We start from the raw sequence: 27291 nt of genomic DNA on the forward strand, positions 1-27291 counted from the left end.
ACATTGTTCAATGTGCCAAACATGCAGAAAATGACATCGCTTCACTTTGATTTCCGACATGTTACACATGGCTCTTTATATCTGCTTTTAGTATCAGGGGGAATTCTCAGATAGTTGTATTCTTTGCCCATCCTTAATTCCCGTACATAGATGTGTTTATGCGGGGCCACCACGACGTCTGACCGGTCACCGCAAACTAGGGCTGTCACATTATTTTCGAATTTCATTTAGAATTTACATAAAAACACGAGATTCGAACGTGAACGGAGAAATTCGAAAAAATGTAAATACAAAATAAAATTATTATAATAATAATAATAACTTCAATAACCTTTTGTGGAGGATACCGGTAAAACACGTATTCCAAATCATTACTGGTCATGGTTATTTTTAGTCTTGCAATTTTAATATCTCTCAGGAGTCGACCAGCACGCCGGCGCGACTAAGTGACGTCATTTGTTTGACTAGGTCTTGCGGATAATTTCCTGAACTCTCATCGAAAGAGCAGGCCTGAAACTACATAGTAGCTAGTTTTGATTTGGTGTTGATAGACCAAGAAATGATTGAAACGGGATCATTTCAATTCGATGCTAAATAAGGTTTTACGCATGCGTAAATTGTACTCCATTTGTTTTTTTGATCCACTTTCTCCTTATTTTTCTATTTTTCTCCAATCCCAATTTCGTATTTCCAATTCTTCCCTCCCCTGTCTTGAACGTTGCTAGACTATGCCTCCCACTGGTCGGCTGTAGTGAGGATAGAAGCCTTGCATCACGTGTGCCCTCCGGTACACGAGGAGGCAGCCTGTCGCATCTTTTCACCGCAACAGCTCGAACTCTGTGGCGAGGAGTAACACGTGGGAGGCTCACGCTGCACCCGATACTTCCTGTTTCCGCCGTACCGGCGTCACCCAACCGACCTGTAGGAGTCGCTGTCCACAACGTCCAATCCCCACCCACCGGCTTTCCCACCCTCTAACACTGCCAATTGTGTTAGTATGCCGGCCGGCCAAGCCGGTAGCAACGCCGAGAGCTGGGCTCGATACCAGCATATCCTGCGTTAGTGGTGAGCGCCTTGCCCACTGCGCCACTCAGCCGCCCAATTGTACTCCATTTGTATTATTATCTTCGCCATTTTTTATCATGCTAGTTGTCTGTCTTTTGGGGTGCATTTGGAGTTTTGTGCCATTTCAGAGGATTATGAGGCGAGGTAAGAAAATATACCGTACTTTTCGGACTATAAGCCGCGGCTTTTTCCCCCATTTTTCGACCCTGCGGCTTATATAACAGTGCGGCTAATCTATGGATTTTTTACAGCTAACTGGGCTCGCTCCCTCAGCTCTGTGACCGTCAGATCAGACTCGTAAATCTGCTGCAGCAGTGCACGCCTTGCCCCTCCTCCTCCGCCTCACAGTCGAGCCCTCCTCCCCCTCACAGTCGAGTGCATAGCCAGCAACCAGCCAGACGTTTGCTCCCGGGATGAGTAGCCGCGTTAGTTAGCCAGCAACCAGCCAGACGTTAGCTCCCGGGACGATTAGCCACGTTAGTTTGCCAGCAACCAGCCAGGCAGCGCCGTTTGCTCCTGGGACGAGTAGCTACGTTAGTTAGCCAGCAACCAGCCAGGCAGCGCCGTTTGCTCCCGGGACGAATAGCCACGGTAGTTAGCCAGCAACCAGCCAGACAGAGACGTTAGCTCCCGGGACGAGTAGCCACGTTAGTTAGCCAGCAACCAGCCAGGCAGCGCAGTTTGCTCCCGGGACGAGTAGCTACGTTAGTTAGCCAGCCAGGCAGCGCCGTTTGCTCCCGGGACGAGTAGCCACGTTAGTTGGCCAGCAACCAGCCAGCCAGAGACGTTAGCTCCCGGGACGAATAGCCACATTAGTTAGCCAGCAACCAGCCAGGCAGAGACATTTGCTCCTGGGACGAGTAGCTACGCTAGTTAGCCAGCAACCAGCCAGGCAGCGCCGTTTGCTCCCAGGACGAATAGCCACGGTAGTTAGCCAGCAACCAGCCAGGCAGAGACGTTTGCTCCTGGGACGAGTAGCCACGTTAGTTAGCCAGCAACCAGCCAGGCAGCGCAGTTTGCTCCCGGGACGAGTAGCTACGTTAGTTAGCCAGCCAGGCAGCGCCGTTTGCTCCCGGGACGAATAGCCACGTTAGTTAGCCAGCAACCAGCCAGGCAGAGACGTTAGCTCCCGGGACGAGTAGCCACGTTAGTTGGCCAGCAACCAGCCAGCCAGAGACGTTAGCTCCCGGGACGAATAGCCACATTAGTTAGCCAGCAACCAGCCAGGCAGAGACATTTGCTCCTGGGACGAGTAGCTACGCTAGTTAGCCAGCAACCAGCCAGGCAGCGCCGTTTGCTCCCAGGACGAATAGCCACGGTAGTTAGCCAGCAACCAGCCAGGCAGCGCCGTTTGCTCCCGGGACGAGTAGCCACGTTAGTTAGCCAGCAACCAACCAGGCAGAGACGTTAGCTCCCGGGACGAGTAGCCACGTTAGTTAGCCAGCAACCAGCCAGGCAGCGCCGTTTGCTCCCAGGACGAATAGCCACGGTAGTTAGCCAGCAACCAGCCAGGCAGAAACGTTAGCTCCCGGGACGAGTAGCCACGTTAGTTAGCCAGCAACCAGCCAGGCAGCGCCGTTTGCTCCCGGGACGAGTAGCCACGTTAGTTAGCCAGCAACCAGCCAGGCAGAGACGTTAGCTCCCGGGACAAGTAGCCACGTTAGTTAGCCAGCAACCAGCCAGGCAGCACAGTTTGCTCCCGGGACGAATAGCCACGGTAGTTAGCCAGCAACCAGCCAGGCAGAGACGTTAGCTCCCGGGACGAGTAGCCACGTTAGTTAGCCAGCAACCAGCCAGGCAGCGCCGTTTTCTCCCGGGACGATTAGCCACGTTAGTTAGCCAGCAACCAGCCAGGCAGCGCCGTTTGCTCCCGGGACGAGTAGCCACGTTAGTTAGCCAGCAACCAGCCAGGCAGAGACGTTAGCTCCCGGGGAGGAGTAGCCACGTTAGTTAGCCAGCAACCAGCCAGGTACAGCTCCCGGGACGATTGCTACCTAGTGTTGGCTCTATCGTTCCGTGAGCTAACGTTAGTAGCTACCTAGTGTTGGCTAAGTAGCTATCGTTAGTAGCTAGCTACCGTTACCGTTTAAACAAAAATGTTAATAAATGGGAGCTTCCTCAAACAGCCATCTCTTTCCCGACAATCCCATCTGTGCACGAACCCTTACATTATGGTAATTAAACATTAAAACACCTGCGGCTTATAGTCCAGTACGGCTTATATATGTACACATCATTCAATTTAGCTGCTGCGGCTTATATTCAGGTGCGGCTTATAGTGCGAAAAGTACGGTAATTGTTTGTACATAGGCAACCTGAGGGCGCATTTTCATTGTTTTTAAATTCTAATGCTTCATGGAGCATGTTTACATTCGCTCAGTCTCATAGTAGAAAAACACATCTTCTAAAATCGTTTTTGTGTTTGTGTACAGTATGCAGTATACAGTATGGATGTACAGTAAACAAACGGTCAGGTCATATAGGTGAGACTGTGCTGAAAAGAATGATACCAAACATAGTTACTATGGTAAAAAGAAGTTGCCAAAACGTTGAAAATAGCTTAGACTCGAGAGGTTTTTTTTTACACTGAAATTCGAATTTGTCTACAATTCTGCAATGAATATCGAATTCGATTTTTTGTTAAAGTGACAGCCCTAACGCAAATACAAGTTGAGATTCCCGAGACTGGCGCAGTGACATTAACAGAGCCTATTGTGTTGCGTAACAAGACTCTCATCACGCCAACCACAAATAACACGAGGACATACGAGACACATGGACTTCTACAATCAATAGTGTGAGTGAGTGAATTAAGTAAAGAAGGAAAGAGAAGAAAAGAAAAGGTCTATATTGACGACTGCTGATGAGACCTTGAGAAACAGTCGGTGCCATTGAAGCCCGGACACACAAACACTTGAGACTAGAGCAGATAACAGATAGGAGTATGAATGACTGACTTAACTGACTAGAATTATCTCCCCTCTCTCTATCCCCTGGGGTTTATTTACAAAAGCAGACGACCCAGCTATCGTTCTATATGTTTTTCTAAGTCGAAAAACCTTAACATTCTCTGTTCTGCCCCATTTATTACCTTTTATTATTGTTATTTAACTTTCCTTTCACTGTGCTATCGGCTTCTTTGATCTATTCTCTCTCTCTGCAGAGTAAGATGCTTGTCTGAGAAGGCTTATTTTAGAACTCTCATTAGCACAACTGGCCCTGAAACACACAGAGAGAGCGAGAGAGCGAGCGAGCGAGAGAGAGAGAGAGAGAGAGAGAGAGAGAGAGAGCTCTCATTAGCACACACTGATCTCTAGAGAGACAGACATGCTAAGGCTGGCCCTGAATCACAGAAAGAGAGAGAAGGGATGAGCAAAGAGAGAAAGTGAGTGTGTGTGTGTTAATAGTTTGTAAGCATTTGGCAAGACCTCCCACTCTATTTACTCAAACGTATACATGAATGATATACGAATGGACACACACACTGTACATACATACACATTCTAACACACACACAAACTGTACACTGACAAACAACACATGTACACGCTCTAACACACACACATACTGTACACTGACATAAACAAACACGTAGACACTAACACACACACACACACACACACACACAAACATACTTGCTGTACATTGACACATAAACCAACATACACCCACACATTGTCCCTCCTTACCTGTCTATGCTAACAGGTCTGTCGAACTTAAAGAGCACATAGTCTGTAGCGGTGGGTGTGATGGCCCAGAAGAAGTCTTCTCCCAGGTAGGTCTTCTCCAGTGTGTGGCCCTGGTACACCTGTACAACACAACACACATCCTGCTCATCAGCCCAGATAGTATCAATACAGAATACAACATTTGAAAAAACTTGACATTTTGAGACAGTGTATCAAAATGTAAAACTAAAACATTCAAGTCAAAACATTTTATTTATTTATTTGATCAAAGTTGAGTCAAACCTAGCTGTAATAATCTATAATAATTGAATGGGATTGTGACTACAAAGATTGGTACAGTATTACCAGTGATAAACACAGGAGAAGGGAACACATCTGTGTAAAATGAAAAAACAGCAGTAATAATAAGTAGAGGTGTACCCATTTTCAGATGCAAACAGATACATCAGAAGTCAGAGTGCATCTGTTTTTTTTATTATTATTATTATTATTATTATTATTTTTTTTTAATAGTGAACAATAATAAACATCAATAGACATTAGAGGTGAATGGTTCACAAAAATCCTGGTTCGGGTTCATAGCTCAGTTCTGGGGTTTGTTACAGTTCAGTTATAATAATAGAGCTTAGCAGGCGCCCCGACCGAACTGTAGGAGTCACTGTTTACGACCCGGACCCACCCCGCCAGCTTCTCCCACCCTCTAATACTGCCAATTGTATTAGTGTGAACGGCCAGCCAAGCTGGTGACAACCCCGGAGCTGTGAGCTGGATTCGAACAGGCGAATCCTAGCGTCTCCGGGGTTGGTGACGAACGCAATCTCCGCTACGCCACCTGACCGCCCTGAAGACTTTTCTTTTTTAGTTGTGGGCAGTCTGGTGACTTTGCTCTGGAGTCCATCCCTCTGGAGCCTATAGTGGACGTGTTGGATAACTGCCTCATGTCTGTTCCAAGTTTGAAAATGACTAGTGATGCACCGATGTGAAAATTGTGGCCGATACCCGATATTAATATTGCTGTTCTGGCCGATACCGATATTTACAGATGTCGATATCTCTGTATAGAAAACATGATATGATAATTATGATAATCAAATAAAGAACTATTTTCCAAAACTTTTTTTTTTTTTACTTTTGTAACTTATTTTCAGAAATGACTGATATTTTGAAAATATTTAAGGCCAAAGCATGTATATATATATATATATATATATATATATATATATATATATATATATATATATATATATATAAAAAAAAAAGGATGATAAAAAAAAAAAAAAAAAAAAAATCTTTCTTTTATATCTTGATATCGGACCGATACCGATGTGTAAAAAAACTGCCATATCGGCCGATATTATATCGGCGGCCGATATATCGTGCATCACTAAAAATGACCCGTTGCTGAAGTGACTATGAGAGGAAATATTAACGCCGTTGCCTCGACGTTATGCACTGAAATAACAAATGCGACTGCATTGGGCTGCATATAGTTTGCTATAAATAACAACATTAATGATTTGATTATGGATTAGCCCTGTCGGAATCTAAATGCAGAGGTTGTCTCCTTGTGCTTGTAACGGACCAGGGCGAACTGACGTTAAACTTGTTTAATACATGTCTATGGAAGAAAAAACTAAATCTGTATGCGCCCAAACAGTAAACTTAAGCGATTCTGGAGGACATGTGATATTGTTTGTCTTGTCCACTTACCAACAATAGTCATTTCCCAGATAAACTGACTGACACAGCCTCACTCACCACCTCGCCTGGACAAACTAAAAGGTCCCACTCTGCTTATAATTTAAATGCAGCAGGGATTAATTATTAATGTTAATTGAACTTAGTATTCCTTATTCTTAGTGTTATTAATATATATGACAATAAATGGAAATAGTCAAAGGCCAGTTATAAAAGCATTCTATACAAATCCCAGTCATGATGTATTAGCCTACAGCGAAGGGTTCTACAGTACCAAAGTAAACCCAGGAGTGATGTACACTGTATTAGACTACAGCGAAGGGTTCTACAGTACCAAAGTAAACCCAGGAGAGACTACAGCGAAGGGTTCTACAGTACCAAAGTAAACCCAGGAGTGATGTACACTGTATTAGACTACAGCGAAGGGTTCTACAGTACCAAAGTAAACCCAGGAGAGACTACAGCGAAGGGTTCTACAGTACCAAAGTAAACCCAGGAGTGATGTACACTGTATTAGACTACAGCGAAGGGTTCTACAGTACCAAAGTAAACCCAGGAGAGACTACAGCAAAGGGTTCTACAGTACCAAAGTAAACCCAGGAGTGATGTATTAGACTACAGCGAGGGGTTCCACACAGTACCAAAGTAAACCCAGGAGTGATGTATTAGACTACAATGAGGGGTTCCACACAGTACCAAAGTAAACCCAGGAGTGATGTATTAGACCAGGGGTTCCCAAACTTTTCAGGCCACGACCCCCAAATAACGGTGTCAGAGAGCCGCGACCCCCACTATTATAGGGAGGTAAAAAAATGGAAATGTATGGTTGAAACATGCAAACGTTCAAACGCACACACACTAATAAGCATTGGAGGCTTTTAACCAGGGCCGGACTGGGGAAATCATTCAGGCCAGGAAATATAGTGCAAAATATAGCCCCAGTCAGGTAACTTTTTAAGCAGGGGGTCTGGGGGTCCCCCACCAGGAATTTTTTTGTTACAAAGACTTCATTTCATGCATTCTGGTGCAGGAATTATTTTATTTGTACCCTTTAAATGCCAGTGTTTGTGATGGCATCACAAATTATTGTTAAAAAACAGGCTAGCATATGTATGATTAGCAACAACACAGATTTTTATGGATTTTCAGTTTTTTTGTAATTGATAAAAAATACAATCTTATTCAACTTCAGCCCTGATCATAACACCACATATTCATTTTATAATTCTAACCCTTTAAATGCCAGTGTGTGTGATGGCATATATTTGCAATATATCAAATGCAAAGTAGATTTTTCTGGGGGGGATTATTACAGGCTAGCATGAGTCAATGACTAGCAGTTTTTTTGTAAGGATCCCGCCTCCACCAATCACATGTGGCTCCCTTGTGTGTGTGTGAGAGCAAGAGAGAGAGAGAGAGAGAGAGAGAGAGAGAGAGAGAGATAGTTCTCCAACTTGTGTGAGTTACAGTGATCTCCTGGTTGTTCCCCACCTAGGTTATCTAAATATTGTGCGTTTATGTAGGTAGGTAGATAGGTAGTAAAAAATTGTGTGTTTATGTAGGTAGGTAGATAGGTAGTAAAAAAAAATATATCAAAAACCAAAAAATAAATAAAAAATCGTACAGCCCCCCGCGGCGGCTCGCGACCCAACTGGGGGTCGCGACCCCGACTTTGGGAACCCCTGTTTAGGCTACAGTGAAGGGTTCCACACAGTAGTAAACCCAGGAGTGATGTATTAGACCAGTGTTTCTCAACTGGTGGGTGGCGACCCAAAAGTGGGTCGCGGGGCCATTTTGAGTGGGTCGCGGATGTGTGTGTAAAAAAAAATTAAAATAAAAAAATGTACGATTTTTTATTTATTTTTTGGTTTTTGATATATTTTTTTTTACTACCTATCTTTGTGAAAGTGGCTTCTCAGCTCTGGTCCAGCTGAAGAAAAAGCAGAGGAACAGATTGGACATTGAGCATGACCTCAGAGTTGCTTTGTCTACCATCACCCCAGACTTTGAGACTCTTGTCAGGAGCAAACAACATCCCCAGTTATCCCATTAGTTCCCTGGGATGTTAAGCTAAGAAGTCTGCTAAGAAGGATATATTATTTATTATTATTATTATTATTATTATTATTATTATTATTATTATTATTATTATTATTATTATTATTATTATTATTATTATTATTATTATTATTATTATTATTATTTTATTTCATTATGTTTTTAGCCCTAGTTGCACTTTTGTTGCAACCCCAGTTATCCTATTAGTTCCCCCAAACTTACTGTAGGTCTGTTATGTTAAGCTAAGAAGTCTGGTAAGAAGCATAATTATTTATTATTATTATTTAATTTCATTTGGGTTTTTAGCCCTAGTTGCACTTTTGTTGCAACCCCAGTTATCCCATTAGTTCCCCCGAACTTAGGTCTGTTATGTTAAGCTAATAAAATCTGCTAAGAAGCATATTATTTATTATTATTTTATTTCATTGGGTTTTTAGCCCTAGTTGCACTTTTGTTGCAACCCCAGTTATCCCATTAGTTACCCCAAACTTAGGTCTGTTATGTTAAGCTAAGAAGTCTGCTAAGAAGCATAATTATTTATTATTATTATTATTTCATTGGGTTTTTAGCCCTAGTTGCACTTTTGTTGCACTTTTTTGTGTTTATTTCATGTTTTTAACAGTGCATGAAAGATTGCGTATTACTGCAATTATTTTTTATAAATCATAGTGGTTAAAAAATTTGGGTCGCGACTTAATGACTAAGGAAAATGTTGGGTCCCGAGGCTAGACCAGTTGAGAACCACTGTATTAGACTACAGCGAGGGGTTCTAGAGTACCAAAGTAAACCCAGGAGTGATGTACACTGTATTAGACTACAGCGAGGGGTTCCACACAGTACCAAAGTAAACCCAGGAGTGATGTATTAGACTACAGCAAGGGGTACCACACAGTACCAAAGTAAACTGAACCATGGTGGTCGATCCAACAGAATTTTTACACAAATCATTCCATCCCTAATAGATATATATGCCAAAAGTTAACTATTGTGACAGTTATTAACACTTTGAGCGCCAGAGGTTAATTCCGTATTAGTCCCTTGAATGCCACCATCGCCGCCAATGTTAACGTTAATATCGCCTAATCTATGTTTTAAATTATGGCTATGTGTCTAATCTGCCCGTCGCTTATCAAAGAATCATTTTCCAGTCAACATTGGCAAGGCAGATTGGTTTTTTATCGCTTCATTTCCGTTTGATAGCATTTTGAAAATCACCCGTTTTCCGGGGAAAAACAACCCATTCTATGATAATCGCCTTTTACTGGAATATTCCAGAACGTTGTTATTTGTCGGCCTATTTATGAATCGTTTTCAAATAAACGCTAGATGATCGATAGTATATGTGTGCGCACGCACGTTCGTGCTGCGCGCTGATAATAGCTGCTCTCATTTCCTGATCGCTTTTACAGTGAAACAGCAATATCACATAAACGCTTATATCTCTGTGAAAACGAGTCTGATTATCCTAACACTGATAACATAGATTCCTTACCTGACATCAGATGGTATCCAAATGGTATATTCAAATTCCTGATCACCATTTGAAAAAATCGATAAGTGTATAGATCCAACGTGATACAGTAGGAACTCATGATCCGCGCGGCTCAGAGGCTCCAGAATGAACTCTGGTAGACCCCGGCTGCATCAGTGAGAAGTAAAATGTGGAGTCAGAAATCCGTTCTCCCATTCACTTTCATTGAGTCCATTCCAAAAGGGTGATTTACCATCTGGGAGACGATAGGGGGCGCTTTTTTCAGATCTGAGCGGCGGCGGTCCCTGGATCTCCAACGGTAGGCTCGCGTGATGCAATATGATTTCAGATCGCTAATAAAAATAAAAAAATAAAAATAACCGAGAATACTCGGGCGTGGCACTCAACGGTCGGGGCGTAAACCCGAATATTCTCGGGCGTGGCACTCAAAGTGTTAACGGAGAGAAAGGCTGGACTAAAGACGAGGTATAGAAAGTCTGGACTACAGAAGACATGTCATGTAGGAACAGAGAAACTGCCAGAGAGCTCAACTCACTCTGCAGGAATACTGGGAGCCAAGCAAAGGACACGCCCCCAACCGGCACTGCACTAGTCAGGGCTCTACAGTGCCACCATTTCACTCGCATTTGCTCCTAAAAATTGATTTGTGCAAACTGAAAAAATTATTTAAGAGCACAGTGTGCGAGTAATAGCTTTGCGTCGGGGCGTGTCAATGCGCAATTGTCATTTCATAATAGACACAGAGCAGCGCGGACCTTCAAGCTATGACATATAGCTATTCAACCCTGCGTTCAACAGCTCTGTAACAACTCCTATGTGTAACTATGTGTAATGAAAACTCGAGCGAGTTTCTCCTTTCGCGAGCAATGGGTCCAATGGTCTAACATGCTTTGCATCCTCGTCATTCCCGTTTCTTCCACTTCGCGGTAAAAACCGTATATCCACTGTTAGCTGCTAACGCTAACTAAGCTAACCTGCTAACGCTAACTAAGCTATCCCTGGGAACGCTCAGAGGCATCCAATAGTGAGGGAAGGGGGGTGTGAAGGCTCTCTCTCTCTTTGTGTGTGCTCCTAAATTTATTTGTGTGCGCGTAGAGTCCTGCTAATACTGTCAAATGAGTACAATGTTATTATGTAAAATGCCCTGAAGAAGGTCTGTTGACTGAAACGTTGGTAACGTATATTTCCATGTACTTGTGCTACATGCAGTGCATGAAGATGTGTGAACCTATTCTTATTAACAAGGCTCCCTTGTAAAAACTTTAAATAGTTTCTCAACTGGGACTCTCTATAAAACAAAGTATGAACCTAGCTCTATAATAACACGTCAAACCTCGAGAGGTGAATAATTGACCATATTCACACAACGGTCGCTCTTATGTCACGCTCAGGTTGGGTGCCTTTCCCGTGTGAATATGGTCAGTCCGATTCTTTTCCATACTGCTACCTTCATGGAGGTGGACACCTCAGCAGGCGGGTTGACGTGGATCTTATGGAGCAGTGGCTTCAGGAAGTCCTTGTCCTATACAAAAGGAGGAAGAGGAAGTAAAACACCCAGAGACAGGAAGTGGTCATCAGCATCAGCCATCTACATTGAAAGGGGGATATGAGCTCACTCCCACCTGGTCAGAACAAAATAGTTGTAATATATACGAGGTCACAAACAGAAGTGTTTGATTATCCACTGCTGACAGGGATTCTGTTGACTAAACTTCAGGTATTGTATGACAGAGTACCATCTGATTCAACAATATAGACTAGACCAGACCTGGGCATTGTACGGCCCGCGGGATGATTCTGACCGGCCCGCGAAAGATTACATGATAATAAAAAAAAATAAAAAAAAAATCTTAATTTTTTTTTTTTTTTTACTTTTTTCTTTTCATGTCAACGTTCACACGCACAATATACGCTTACCTAGGATTTGACTTGATTCAACAACAAAGCAGTCGGGGCAAGCCGAAAACGGTCGAAAGTGTGGTTATTTGAAGTTTGGATTTCTTTTTTCACAACTGAGGTAGGTAATTACATTTTTAGAGACTAAAATACAGAAAAAAGGTATCGATTCACAGGTACCGGTACCGTATCGGTTCAAATGTGAACGGTACCCATCCCTACTGAACACACAACTGCAGGGCAAGGGCATTTTTGCTCATGAAATGCATAGCCATGTGAAAGCCTTCATGACAAAGTTGCAATTAATTTCAAGGCAACTAGGCAGCAACAATCTCAAACACATGAAAACCCTGAAAGAAGTCAAACCATCAGCTGATCACCGGCACAGGTACTCATCCATGTTGGGAGCACTGCATGATGAATTTTCAAGGCGTTTTCAAGATTTCAAAAAGGTTGAGGATGAAATGCAGCTGGTTTCCTCTCCCTTTACCTGCAGTGTTGATAGTTGTTCAGCTTGAACTCATTGACCTGCAGTCTGATTCACTACTGAAAGAGCACTTTAAGTGTTCTACTCTGCTCTCAAGGAGGAGAACTTTCCAAACATGAGGAGACATGCTCAGAAGATGTTGGTTCTCTTTGGATCCACCTATATGTGAACAGACATTCTCAGTCATGACGTTTACCAAGTCCAGGTACAGATCCTCTCTCACTGATGAACATTTGGCAGCTGTGCTTCGCATCTCCACCTCAGACATGCAACCTGACTTTGATGGACTTGTTAAAGCTCAACAGAGACTGGATTTATCACACTGAATGAAAAAAAGAGCTGAAGAACACTAAAATGTGGAAATATAACAAGTGAAATGGGACACTTGATATTTTTTTTCTTTTTTTTGCACAGTTCTGAAAACATTAAATGTTTAATACTGGGACACTTTTCTTTACACAGTTCAGTGACATGTCTTGTTTATTTTGGCTATAAGATGATGTGATGTCTTTAGAAAGCTAAGAAAATCCTTGTTTCAATAGTATATGAAACTCAAAATAATAACTTTATTTGTATAGCACTTTTTCATACATGCCCTTTGTTATTAATGTTTCACATTTTGTTTATCATTTTGGAAATAAATTCTATTTGAATAAATTATATTTTTGAAAGCTAACCTCACCTTTTAATTGCCAAATAATAACATACACTCTTACCAGGGGTCAAAACAATGCCATTTACTGCTTTTTATATAGAAATAAAATGTATATTATGCATAATTGAGTTTGGAATTTTGGCCCGGCCCTCCAACATATTTTCAGTTGCTCATTCGGCCCCCCGGAAAAAATAATTGCCCACCCCTGGACTAGACCATGGCCAATGAGCTAAGATTTATGAAATATAATCCACAATAAATTGTCTCCATTAGATATCTATATTTTTAGTATTTAATTATTATTATTATTTTTTATCACCAGGGCGGGCACAGCCGACTCAGTGGGCGGCCCGGACCCCTAATGCCCGCCCATGCCGCCGGGTCTGTGTGCAATAAGCCCGAATCGTTCTGGTTGATTCCCTGAACCCCCAAATCAAAGGTATATAACATGTACATATGTACCTTAGGCAACGGAATTTCGAGGTGATCAACGTGAATCTCTGTTCAAGCAGAAAAATAAATAAAAATAAAAATAAAAAAAGGAAGACGTGTATCCACGCCAATGCAATTCCAGTTCAGACACAGACGATACTGCCACCTGGTGATATTCGATCGGCATTGCAATTCCAACGTATACAAACGACCCAGGGACGGCTAGAATGACCCGGATGATGATTTAGAACGGGGATCAGAGGAAAAAGATCAAAGGATCTAAAAACGTAATATTACGTGTTTGGTGCTCAACCGCTGGTGAGCAAACACGTAATATTACGTGATTGGCGCAGAAAGTGTTAGACTTAGCTCGACTTAGATATGACATGTCCTTGTCTCCAGTCTTGTGTCAGACATGACAAAACTCCTAAACCCAAGTCTGACCAGAGCTCTTTCTCACTTTCTGGTCAGACGCTCGTGTTACACCCGTCTCTGATTGTAAACTGATGATACTTTTCTGTGGCCACAGAAATAAAACGCTGTTCTTTTGATACAATTTGACTCTTTCTACAGTTTCACTGTTTGGCTCCTTTAAAATATTCCACAACAATCTATATATATGTATATATTAGGGATGTTAATATTAACATGTGCATCTTTCTCCCACATACTCAGCCTGGTATGAGCTAGACCAGTACCAGTATAGGTGTGGTTGTATGTTGTTGTTGTTGTTGTTGTTGTTGTTGTTGTTGGTGGTGGTGGTGGCAGTAGAAGTGTCAACAGCTTGAAGTGTGACTCACAGTGAGTTTCTGAATCTTCCCAGCCAGAGAGGAATGGAGTCCCACGTGTTGAAACAGAGAGGGTCTGAACCGCACACGAAGACTGGACTTCTGCCTCTCACAGTGTTTCTGCAAAAAGGTATTAAAAGAAAAGGTGAATGATGAAATTAACCACAACTATACTGTGTAATATGATCAGTGCAGTTTGTAGTCATGGTGTTTTCCCTGTGTAGTGTATGCGAGTTGTCATTATCCCGTGTGCGTCTGTCATGGTGTTTTCCCTGTGTAGTGTATGTGAGTTGTCATTATCCCGTGTGTGTCTGTCATGGTGTTTTCCCTGTGTAGTGTATGTGAGTTGTCATTATCCCATGTGCGTCTGTCATGGTGTTTTCCCTGTGTAGTGTATGCGAGTTGTCATTATCCCATGTGCGTCTGTCATGGTGTTTTCCCTGTGTAGTGTATGTGAGTTGTCATTATCCCGTGTGTGTCTGTCATGCGTGAAACGTATCTACACGTGGTCACCGGATCAATTCCTGTAAATACTTTTTTGTACTTTGTGAATAAAGTCTAAAATCTTATTTTTGAAAACCTCCCCCTCCCACACACACACACACATACACATACTGTATACGGTACACATACCGCATCCTTCTCAGGGTTGCAAACTTTGACCCAGAGAATATGGTCCAGCAGCCAATCAATGGGCTTCTCCTTGTAGAACATGAAGATGAACTCGACAATCAGGTTTAGGTCCGGAGCTTGGAACATCTTGCCTACGGGACAAAAGGGAGTAGAGGTTTCGTTAACGACCACTCAGGTGAGGTTCATTAGTCGCCCATTAATTGCAGAGGAGATCATTACACCACAGAAAGAACTCAACATCTGGAACAACACAATACTGTACGTAAGACGGGACACAACCAATTAAAATAAAGAATTAGGGACCGGGCGAGGTGGTAAAAATATCATATCATGACACTGTTTTTGACGGCATCACCAAATTTGACCATGTTTGGCATTTCCAGTGTAAATTACAGAGACTCTTTTTTGGTAATACAACTGCCATGGTGCCATTTAATTCAAAACAGTACATTTCCGGGCGGTCAGGTGGCGTAACGGAGATTGCGTTCGTCACCAAACCCCGGAGCGGCTAGATTCGCCTGTTCGAGTCCAGCTCACAGCTCCGGGGTTGTCACCAGCTTGGCTGGCCGTTCACACTAATACAATTGGCAGTATTAGAGGGTGGGAGAAGCTGGCGGGGTGGGTCCGGGTCGTTGTAAACAGCGACTCCTACAGTACGGTCGGGGCGCCTGCTAAGCGCGGATAGGACTTGAGTGGGATAGTATGATCCTTCCACACGCTACGCCCTCTCAATGAGAATCCGCGCTGCCAGGTGAAAAGAAGCGGTTGATTGGCTGGTGTGTCGGAGGAAGCACGTGATAGCCTCCACTCTCCCAGACCGACTGTGGGGGGTAAGTGCGCAGCGACCAGGAAGGGGATTGGGAATTGGCATAACGACTAACATTGGGATGGGAGAAAATCGGAGGAAAATGGAGGGGGGAAAAGATATATAAAAAAAAAAAAAAAAACAGTACATTTCCACCCAACCTTCATCCCAAAATCTCATTTTAAAGATTCAAAAATGGTTCTGTTGCAAGGAAACAATTTTGACCCTTGATTTGATTTGAAATCTTTATTTCAAACATAAATAAATACAAACAATATGAAATCAAAACAAATTGATTTCAAGAAATTAAATGGGAAAAAATAAATAAATAAACAAAAGCGAAACATAACTCAATTTACATGTTCAAAAAGGAGTAGGAAGAGTATACTTATTTAATCCTACCCCTTTTCCACTACTCAAATAAGTGTACTAATTTAAAACCTTACAACACAAATATATATATATATATGCAAAACAAAAACTATATATATAAAACATGAAAGAAATAAAATAAAAATGTAAACACCTGTGAATGTCAAATCCCTTCCTCATCCCTGTACCTAATTTCCTTATAATTCAGTTTGAATTAGGGCTGTACCAAATGTCATTTTTTAACATTCAAATGTCTGTAAATTTCTTTTGAATAAAGTGATTAATCTGATTAAATTAGTATTTTTTTTTATTAAATCAACTTTCTTTAATGAATATAACTCATCAGTTTCATCAACATAAATAATCCAATAAGGCACGGAAAGTGATGGTGACGTCTTATAGTATAATATTATAATATTAGCATAGCCTAAACTTTATCTGCAACTGTGAAGAAAAACCCCATTGGTTTAAATAGATTGAATAGACATATACAAAAAAGATTAAGATTAAACATATATATTTTTTTAATTATTCGAATGTTGATTTAGAATTAGAATGTCAACATTATGATCGAAGCTTCGAAGCATTCGGTACAGCCCTAGTTTGAATTGTCTCATATTTGGACATTGCTTTAGCACCACATTCAGACTGTTCCACAGTTTCACTCCACATATTGAAATGCAGTGTCTTCTCATGGTAGTGCGTACACTAAGAACTTTTAAATTGAGTTCTCTCCTCAGATTATAACCCCCCTCTCTATCAAAGAACAGTTCTTGAATGTTTCCTGGAAGTACATTACCTTCTGCCCTGTCTCGACAGCAGTTGACAGCTGCCATTTTGCTCTCATGTGAATAAAACGCTTCATGTTCCTGAAAGCAGCCAAACTAGTTGATCTCCCCTTCACACCCATTCATGTTTACATTCTATTTATAATAAAGAGTCACCAGCCCACTTCCCTAAGTTGTCTTTCATCATTAGGCTGAGAGAGAGCGAGAGCGAGAGAGACGAAGGGGAGAAGGGCCTGGTGGGATTGGATCCCAGGCCAGCAGGGGTACATGTGGTTCTAGAGGCGGGGATCTTATCCACCATCTCTAGACACGCCTGTGTAATATTCCTTTCCCATGGTGACGCAGCAGCACCACATTCACTCATTCCCTCACACTGTGATAACACATTTCTCCAGTTCGTCCAAATATAGCCCAATGTAGCCAGACAACGTATTTAAGCTTGTATTCGCTGACGTGGAAGTGAAACTACCCTGAAGCCATAAAAGGTTATGGCCGGATCTGGTTAGCCAGTCAATTTTGTAACGGCAGAGCACCCTCTCGTTCCCCATTCATTCTGATATCTGTCGCCCAAGTTCACATAAAACGACCCATCTCTCATAGGTCTATTTGTAATGGCAGAGCACACTCTCTCTCTTTCTCTGTTCAATCTGGTGTCTGTCGCCCAAGTCCACATAAAACTACCCATCTCTCACAGGTCTATTTTGTAACAGCAGAGCACACTCTCTCCCTCTCATTCTCCATTCATTCTGGTGTCTGTCGCCCATCTCACAGCTCGTTTACTCCTTCCTAACATGCTCCCAAAATAAATAAAACATTCTGTTCAATGACCTTAAATAAATAAAACATCTAGTCAATGCCTGTTGTTATTAAAGAACCAGACAGTACAATGATGTTAATTCAGTCAATATTATTGTGGAATATCTGTCTGGAGTATAACTCTTTCAGCTTCAGATGTATCATTTGATTTGTTATATAACTGTTTTAGTGCAGCCTCTCTGAGCACAGCCAACTCTCACAGTATGTTGAGGGGCCTGGCCTTCTGTTCATTGAAAGGAGATGTTATTAGAATCATAATACATAAAGCTTTCAAATGTAAAAAAAAATCATGGGACCAGTATAATCGGTTGCTATGGGAGATTAACATTAGCTAACCTGTAGGGTTTTCCCATGACTAATAAACTCCTGACAACACTGGTATTACCGGTGACACCAGCCATTTTACAAAATTACGCTCAATATCTGTAGAGCGCTTACTTTCATCTTTAATGTTATACGGCTACATTGATCCGCTGTGTCTGTTCGTCTACATCCGTTTTTAATACATTTTCAATAATTAGTATCCATTTGTTGGACAGACAGAGTTGACGTTAGGTTCTAATAAAGAAATAAACCAACAGACAGTAATACCTTCCGTCACTTTTCTATCTGTTCATTGACGGACGGACCAATGTAGCCGCTGCCTTATATTAGAGCATCGCGCAAAGATACTTTTGCTGGTCTTATCTGGTCCCTTGAGCTCCTCTCCAGTCGAGCTTTCGCTGCTGTGGGGCTTAATCCAATATATTTCAGAATCCTCCGCTATCGTTGTGTTAAGTGTTGTGTCGTTTCTAGAGCCTTCTTTCTCTCCTTCATGTGAAGTTAAAACTACCCGTGAAACCTAAAAATAGCTGCTGTCTGCACGTTCAGTTTATAATGTTGTCTGATTTACACGCTTGATAACATTTAGTATTTTACAAATTAGCCTTTTTTATTTGAATGTGGGCACTCGTATGCGAAAATGAACTAAATGGATTTTATTTAAATTTAAAGAAAAGCATACACTGGTGGGGGCTGTGGGCAAGTAACGTACTCGGTGGAGCCTGAACACAGAGTAACACCGGTAGGTATCACAGACCGTGGCGAGCCTGCTAACCTGTGCCAGCAGGTGGTACATAAATATCCCTGCTGCTGTGGATGTTTTTGAACCACTAAAATTAACTAAATTGTAGCAAACTAGTTTCATTGCTCGTTTGTGGACTAGCTAGCCGATATCCTTTACAACTATTGAAAAAAAGACAGACTGATCGATGGGTCAATCAGGGTAACCAGAGTAGATTATGCAATGTTTTCAGGGAAGCAGATTGGATAGACACTTCAACATATTGGGAGATAACATCGGTATTCAGCTGCAGAAAGAAAAACACATAACAGACGTACAGCCATAACGGGGTTTCTACAATGTTTTCCTCAACAGGAGGCGACTCCCTCTGAGTGTTTAGCTTGTGAGCCGGAGGGTGTGTCGTTGTTGTTGACATACCGATGAAGCCTAGCTGTGAGAACTCCAGAATCATCCAGTCCTCCGAGGACAGCTGCAGGGCAAAGTTCTTCATGGTGGCAAAGTAGTTGGGCTTGGCCACGATGTCATCCTCCAACTGGCACACGCGGGGACGGAGAGAAGGAGAGGCGTTAGCAAGCGAGAGGAGGGCAGAGTTCGGGATGAAGAGATGTGTGAACAAACAGGAGGAGGTGAGAGTTTGGGGGGAATTGTTGATTGAGAGAGAGAGAGAGAGCGAGAGCGAGAGCAAGAGCGAGCGAGAGAGAGAGAGAGGGCGGAGGGGGAAGATTACTCACACTATGAACACAAAAATAGGCACAAGCACACAAACTATTTACTCTGAACTGAGCTAGGCTATGCTGAACATCTATAAGGCCTTGTCCAGACGAAAACGTTTTTGATCTTTTTCGTTTTCATTTTAAAAAAGGTTTCCGTAAAAACGAAATTGTTTCAAGAAATAAGTGCGTTTTCACATGCGGGTTAAGGGAGAGGTGGGCTATCGCGTCATCGGTTCAGGAGAAGATGCGTATCGCTTGTAAAGATGGTGACACAAGGGGGCGTCTTCAGAATTGCGCACTCTGGGAGCTGGTCTCAGAAAGTAGCGTCTTCAGGCTGCCAGAACGCAGTTCCGTGTGGATGAAAGGTACATACTAGGGATGTCCCGATCCGATCACGTGATCGGGGCCGATCACGTGATTTTCCGAAGATCGGGATCGGCAAAAGAAAATTAAAAAAAATCTGGATTTTTTTTTTTACTTTTTAATTTTTTTTATTCAACAAACATGACCATGTTCACGTCTTAAACTCATACTGAGGCCTTAGTTTTGCATATCATCATTAATTTATTTATTGTCACACAGAGCAGAAGAATTTTGCCAAAACAAACCAATAGTATCCAGCTGCAGACCGGCAGACCAGACCCAAATTAATATTATTATTATTATTATTTTTTAATCCCAATTTCTCACATTACATTCACCTTGAATGTTGACGTTATCCAGGTGAAAAGTTAACTTCATTCAAGCGAGGCATTGCAATCCTTGACATAAATCATTTGATGTATAATTAAATCAAAGGAAATGCGTTTGGGTCTGAGAGTGTGGCTGGTCTGCCATTCTGCAGCTGATTACTATTGGTTTGTTTTGGCAAAATTCTTCTGCTCTGTGTGACAATAAATAAATGAATGATGATATGCAATTTAAAACCAAAACTAAGGCCTCAGTATGAGTTTAAGACGTGAACATGGTCATGTTTGTTGAATAAAATTAAAAAAGTAAAAAAGAAAATAATAATAATAATATTTTTTTGATCGGATCGGGAAATATCGGTATCGGTAGATACTCAAAATCACATGATCGGGATCAGATCGGGAGCAAAAAAACGTGATCGGGACATCCCTAGTACATACGATCAAATACTTTGACTGATACGACCGAAATCGGTTTCGTCTGGACATGGCCTAATTCTCTGAACTACAGTAGTAGTTGTTTCAGATAGAGTACCTCTCTCCTCAAGGTGTGAGCGGAGAACAGAAGACAATAGCCTGTGCATTAGAATCAACACAGAACAAGGAATGAATGAGAGAGAAACAACACATAGCATGAGAGGGAAGGAGGAGATGGTATCGATGGACCATGAATGGCTGGTGTTCCTTACAGTGAGTGGGGTGATTTCAAGTACAAACTGCTGTCAAGTCAAGTCAAGTCAAGTCAAGTCAAGTCAAGAGTTTTAATTGTCACGGCATACAAGTATACAATGAAATGCGGGTGGTCTTGCCCGCAACGATGTGCAATACAGTGGTACAACATATAATAGAATCCAATAAAAAAAAAAACATTGTGCAATAAACAGGTAACAGGTAACATGGTGTGACATCTCGGTATCTGTACATAGTTATTTACAGGGCATATAGGACATGCTAGGTAGCTTTGGTAGTGCAATACACTGTTCCTGTTATTAAAGTGGCCTTTCCTTTTGGCCATAAGTGTGCGGCATGAGTGTGTGCCCGCTCATGTTAAAGTGTTAAGTGGCTGCTAGTGTGTGAGCGTGCACAGCGTGCGTGTCGTGTGTGTGTTCATGTGTGCTTGTGTGTGGATAGTTCAGTGTTCTGTGGCACTCAATGTTCATTGTTCAGGGCTCTGATGGCCTGGGGGAAGAAGCTGAGCCTAAGCCGCTCTGTCCTAGTAGCTGGGGTTCGCAGGCGTCTGCCTGACCTCAGCAGCTGGAACAGGCTGTTATTGGGGTGGTGAGGGTCTTTCATTATCCTGCAGGCTCTAGATTTGCACCTCTTGTTGTATAGAACCTGCAGGGGAGGTAGTGCAATACCCGTGGTACGCTCGGCTGAGCGCACCACTCTCTGTAGGGCCTTCTTGTCTTGTGCCGTGCTGTTTCCATACCAGGCAGTGATGTTTCCGGTCAAGATGCTCTCTACAGCTCCTGAGTGCTGTGAGTAATCAAGTAAGTCCACACAAATGGGAGACAAATCGGGAGCGTCGTTTGGGGACGAAAAGGCAGATCAGCACTGTGTAATTCTAAGAGGATTAGGCAGAGGGTGAGGGAAATTGCTTCTGCACTGAAAAATAAGTCAGAGGTCCCCGGCTCTGATGAAAGACTGTGTAAAAACACAGTCGTGCACAATTTCCAATGATCCCCTTTAAAGTATTGAGCATGTTTTAGTTGGGCACGACATGCTCTGAACTGAAAGAACACCAGCGTTTCCCTGGTAACAAGCCTCCGATGCTGAAGCATGTGCGAGTGAGGAACTTTTGTCCAAGCCCTGCATTCCAACAGGTTGCTATGGGAACATAGATTTATTGTGGGCATTGCCAGGATGTGTGTACTTGTGTGTGTGTGTGTGTGTGTGTGTGTGTGTGTGTGTGTGTGTGTGTGTGTGTGTGTGTGTGTGTGTGTGTGTGTGTGTGTGTGTGTGTGTGTGTGTGTGTGTGTGTGTGTGTGTGTGTGTGTCTTCTAGGGACATACCTGGACATAATACACTCCTTTGCTGACAGCGTACATCATGAGGAAGGAATAGTCCAGGTTCTGCTTGGTCCTCCATCTAAACAAAGCAGATTTAGTAAACATGTGTCTGGAGAATCTAAGGCCTCATACACCCGACATGTTTTTGTGTGCCCTCAAATTATATTCACACCGGTACACCTAAAGACCAGAAGAAGATCAGAAGATACACCTAAAGACCAGAAGGTACACCTAAAGACCAGAAGAAGACCAGAAGATACACCTAAAGACCAGAAGGTACACCTAAAGACCAGAAGAAGATCAGAAGATACACCTAAAGACCAGAAGGTACACCTAAAGACCAGAAGGTACACCTAAAGACCAGAAGGTACACCTAAAGACCAGAAGATACACCTAAAGGCCAGAAGATACACCTAAAGACCAGAAGGTACACCTAAAGACCAGAAGATACACCTAAATACCAGAAGATACACCTAAAGGCCAGAAGATACACCTAAAGACCAGAGACACCTAAAGACCAGAAGATACACTGAAAGACCAGAAGGTACACCTAAAGACCAGAAGATACACCTAAAGACCAGAAGGTACACCTAAAGACAAGAAGGTACACCTAAAGACCAGAAGATACACCTAAAGACCAGAAGATACACCTAAAGACCAGAAGATACACCTAAAGGCCAGAAGATACACCTAAAGACCAGAAGATACACCTAAAGACCAGAAGATACACCTAAAGACCAGAAGGTACACCTAAAGACCAGAAGGTACACCTAAAGACCAGAAGATACACCTAAAGACCAGAAGATACACCTAAAGGCCAGAAGGTACACCTAAAGACCAGAAGATACACCTAAAGACCAGAAGGTACACCTAAAGACCAGAAGGTACACCTAAAGGCCAGAAGGTACATAGATATATATAGAACACTAGATAGCTTGCCCGCGCTGCCGGCCAATGGAGAGCGACGTCACTGAACCGCCGCCATCTTGTGAGGGTCAGCCTTGAGTGAGAGTGAGTGAGCTGCACAGACAAAAATACTCATAACTCGCTGAAATATTGACGGATTTACAAACGGTTTGGTTTATTACAAGCATTATTAACGTGGCTATGATTCAAGCGGTTTGTAAAAAAAAAACATCTTTAAAGTTTTTTTTTTATAAGTGTGCAGTATCATAACTACATCTTTGATGTTTATAGCAAACCAACCCGTTTGTAAATCCGTCAATATTTCAGCGAGTTATGAGTATTTTTGTCTGTGCAGCTCACTCACTCTCACTCAAGGCTGACCCTCACAAGATGGCGGCGGTTCAGTGACGCTGGTGACTCCGCCTTAAGCTATCTAGTGTTCTATAGATATCTATGAGAAGGTACACCTAAAGACCAGAAGATACACCTAAAGACCAGAAGATACACCTAAAGACCAGAAGATACACCTAAAGACCAGAAGATACACCTAAAGACCAGAAGGTACACGTAAAGACCAGAAGATACACCTAAAGACCAGAAGGTACACCTAAAGACCAGAAGATACACCTAAAGACCAGAAGGTACACCTAAAGACCAGAAGATACACCTAAAGACCAGAAGGTACACCTAAAGACCAGAAGATACACCTAAAGACCAGAAGGTACACCTAAAGACCAGAATGTACACCTAAAGACCAGAAGGTACACCTAAAGACCAGAATGTACACCTAAAGACCAGAAGGTACACCTAAAGACCAGAAGGTACACCTAAAGACCAGAAGATACACCTAAAGACCAGAAGATACACCTAAAGACCAGAAGGTACACCTAAAGGTCAGAAGGTACACCTAAAGACCAGAATGTACACCTAAAGACCAGAAGATACACCTAAAGACCAGAAGGTACACCTAAAGGCCAGAAGATACACCTAAAGGCCAGAAGATACACCTAAAGACCAGAAGATACACCTAAAGACCAGAAGATGCATGTGGTCTAAAGTGACCTCTTTTTCTGGAGTCAACTGGTGGCACCGTGGGATTAAAATATCTAAACTTTTTGGAACACCGCAGCGAGGCACACTGCATGTCATGCGATGAGAAACAATCGATTACAGCCATGCACAGCCTTCCTGCCCTGCAAATATGGAGAAGTTGATCATACTAGTGCAGGGCTACTGTATGTTAAAGGTGCAGCTGGTTTCCGGACCCAACTATCTACTAGGAACGTAGAGAGATATAGTTTTGTTTTTAGGCCTACAACAATATCAATAGGTTGGATGGTACAACCTTGTCATGCCAGAATGTACTTCCTGAATTCACCAACCCATACCCATATATGAAACCTGGGCACCAGTGACATTTCAACCCGTCTACCCACATATGAAACCTGGGCACCAGTGACATTTCAAGCTGTCTACCCACATATGAAACCTGGGCACCAGTGACATTTCAACCTGTCTACCCACATATGAAACCTGGGCGCCAGTGACATTTATCAGGTCTAGTCATATTTGATGCCTATTGAGAGCATTACTAAATGCCGGGAAGTGGCCCCAGGAACAGTGTCTGTTGAATGGGGTTTCGCTAGATGTTTAGGGATCAATTCACTCTCAATTCAGTGAATTCAGGTAGTAAAATCCGTCTTCATCAGAGACTGTTCCTGGGTCCACTCCTTGGAATTTACTAACGCACTCTATTGCCCATGCGCCACACTATGTTAGCACTGTGTCCAGACCTCTCCACACTACATTAGAGCTGTGTCCATAGCTCTCTCCACACTACGTTAGAGCTGTGTCCAGACCTCTCTCCACACTACGTTAGAGCCGTGTCCAGACCTCTCTCCACACGTTAGCGCTGTGTCCAGACCTCTCTCCACACTACGTTAGCGCTGTGTCCATAGCTCTCTCCACACTACGTTAGAGCTGTGTCCATACCTCTCTCCACACTACGTTAGTGCTGTGTCCAGACCTCTCTCCACACTACGTTAGAGCTGTGTCCATACCTCTCTCCACACTACGTTAGCGCTGTGTCCATAGCTCTCTCCACACTACGTTAGAGCTGTGTCCATAGCTCTCTCCACACTACGTTAGAGCTGTGTCCAGACCTCTCTCCACACTACGTTAGAGCTGTGTCCATACCTCTCTCCACACTACGTTAGCGCTGTGCCCAGACCTCTCTCCACACTACGTTAGCGCTGTGCCCAGACCTCTTTCCACACTACGTTAGCGCTGTGTCCAGACATCTCTCCACACTACGTTAGCACTGTGTCCAGACCTCTCTCCACACTACGTTAGCGCTGTGTCCATACCTCTCTCCACACTACGTTAGCGCTGTGTCCATACCTCTCTCCACACTACGTTAGCGCTGTGTCCAGACCTCTCTCCACACTACGTTAGCGCTGTGCCCAGACCTCTCTCCACACTACGTTAGCACTGTGTCCATACCTCTCTCCACACTACGTTAGCACTGTGTCTATATCTCTCTCCACACTACGTTAGCGCTGTGTCCATACCTCTCTCCACACTACGTTAGCGCTGTGTCTATATCTCTCTCCACACTACGTTAGCGCTGGGTCCATACCTCTCTCCACACGTTAGCACTGTACCCATACCTCTCTCCACACTACGTTAGCGCTGTGTCAGCGCCGAATAGAGGTCTGGTTGAACCTATTATCATGCCGGTATAGGGGAAAAAAGCTCTGACTTGTTTGTATTTCTTTAAACCAATCACAATGCCACAGCAACGGTGTCCTTACAAAATAATGTTGCAGATAGTGGATGGGGAGGAGAAATCTGAGTGAAATACATGACTATGTAATCCTGTGATGCAGACTATGAGAAAGCAGACAAAGCTGGCATGCTGTTAGTGGTTATAAGACCTGTTTGTCACCCTGACAGATATGAATAGGTGGTGTAGGAATTGACCCATCTCAAACCCTGCCATCTTTCCTCCAATCGCAACTGTTGCTTTCCTTGGATAAAAGGGAAGCAACAGTTGTGATTGGATGATCAAGAAAAGAGGGCAGGGTTTGAGATGTCAATTGCACACACATACTGTACTCAAACACACACACACATCAATAGCCAGGTGGTTTGGGAGATTACTGCCGTTTCAGCTGTGAGGATTTAATCAGTATGTAATGAACCCCATTTAGCATTCACACAGGGAAGCACCCATGCGCATGCACACACACAGAGGCAAGAACGAACAGGCAAGAACGAACAGGCACCCACATCATGTGGGTGGATTCTCATACATATTCAGAGAGGTCCAAACTTAGAAATAAAACAGCAACTCTTGTTCAACAACACACACACATACACACACACACACACAAACATAACGCACAGGCCTCCAGGCCCTAGTACTTTAACCAAGTACAAAACTCAAACTGCACCACGAACGGATGTCTAATGAGGACCGCTTTCAGACAACTATAAATACAGGGTTGCCTCAGAAGAGGATGAGATACAGAGACAATCTCAATACCGAGAGAGCGAGAGCGAGAGAGCAAGCGAGAGAGAGAGAGAGAGAGAGAGAGAGAGAGAGAGAGAGAGAGAGAGAACAAGCAAGAGCGAGAGAGCGAGAGAAAGAGAGAGAGAGGAAGTGCTGCAGATGACCCTGAGCTGACATTGAGAAATGCCTGTGGAATACTGAGCACCCGGCCTGGCTGACTAATAACACTCTCCCTCCCCATCCCTCCCTCCTGACCCATCCTTCCTCTTTTCTGTAATCCCCCTCACAGCTCTTCTCCCTCGCCTGTCTTTTCTCTTACTACAGTTGTCTCTCAACCCCTTGCGCCCCCCCCCCTGTTGGAGCCTGTTCCGAGGTGCTGTTGCTATGGCCGAGTAACACGTCTCACCTGACCCTCTCTCTGGAGTCTCCGAAGGTCTCTTTGAGGTTGGTGAGGTCTGGATAGTAGGCGGCCGGGGGGGAGATCACCTCCAAGAGGCCAGAGCTCAACTCCGTAGAAAACCTAGGGAGGGGAAACGGACGTCATCAACCGAGGAACGACGACACCAGCGTTGTCAAAGTAACATTTAGTTCTGAGGGCCGTCCTGATTTGTTTTTGCGCTTCAAAGCTTCAGTAGTAATCGAATAATCAAAGATTCATTCTTCTCACACTAAGGTTTCAATGCTGTGGATAAATGAGAGCTGTGGGGTCGACGGGTTTTCAGA

The 27291-nt window shown here is 43.1% G+C and overlaps 1 protein-coding gene across 1 annotated transcript in view; it reads right to left on the minus strand.

Annotated features, from left to right (window-relative positions):
• mgat4a (alpha-1,3-mannosyl-glycoprotein 4-beta-N-acetylglucosaminyltransferase A) overlaps positions 1 to 27291 on the minus strand; it is a 123570-nt gene that overhangs the window by 6566 nt on the left and 89713 nt on the right. Inside the window, exons 6-12 of the mRNA XM_084315020.1 lie at positions 26975 to 27088; positions 22152 to 22227; positions 19155 to 19269; positions 14894 to 15024; positions 14273 to 14380; positions 11450 to 11524; positions 4755 to 4873 (exon numbers count right to left, since the gene is read on the minus strand). Coding sequence (XP_084171146.1) covers positions 4755 to 4873; positions 11450 to 11524; positions 14273 to 14380; positions 14894 to 15024; positions 19155 to 19269; positions 22152 to 22227; positions 26975 to 27088 — 738 coding nt within the window. The remainder of the gene's footprint in view (positions 1 to 4754; positions 4874 to 11449; positions 11525 to 14272; positions 14381 to 14893; positions 15025 to 19154; positions 19270 to 22151; positions 22228 to 26974; positions 27089 to 27291) is intronic.

Source organism: Notolepis coatsorum (assembly GCF_963971535.1).
Source record: "Notolepis coatsorum genome assembly, chromosome: 5".
Taxonomy (NCBI): Eukaryota; Metazoa; Chordata; class Actinopteri; order Aulopiformes; family Paralepididae; genus Notolepis; species Notolepis coatsorum.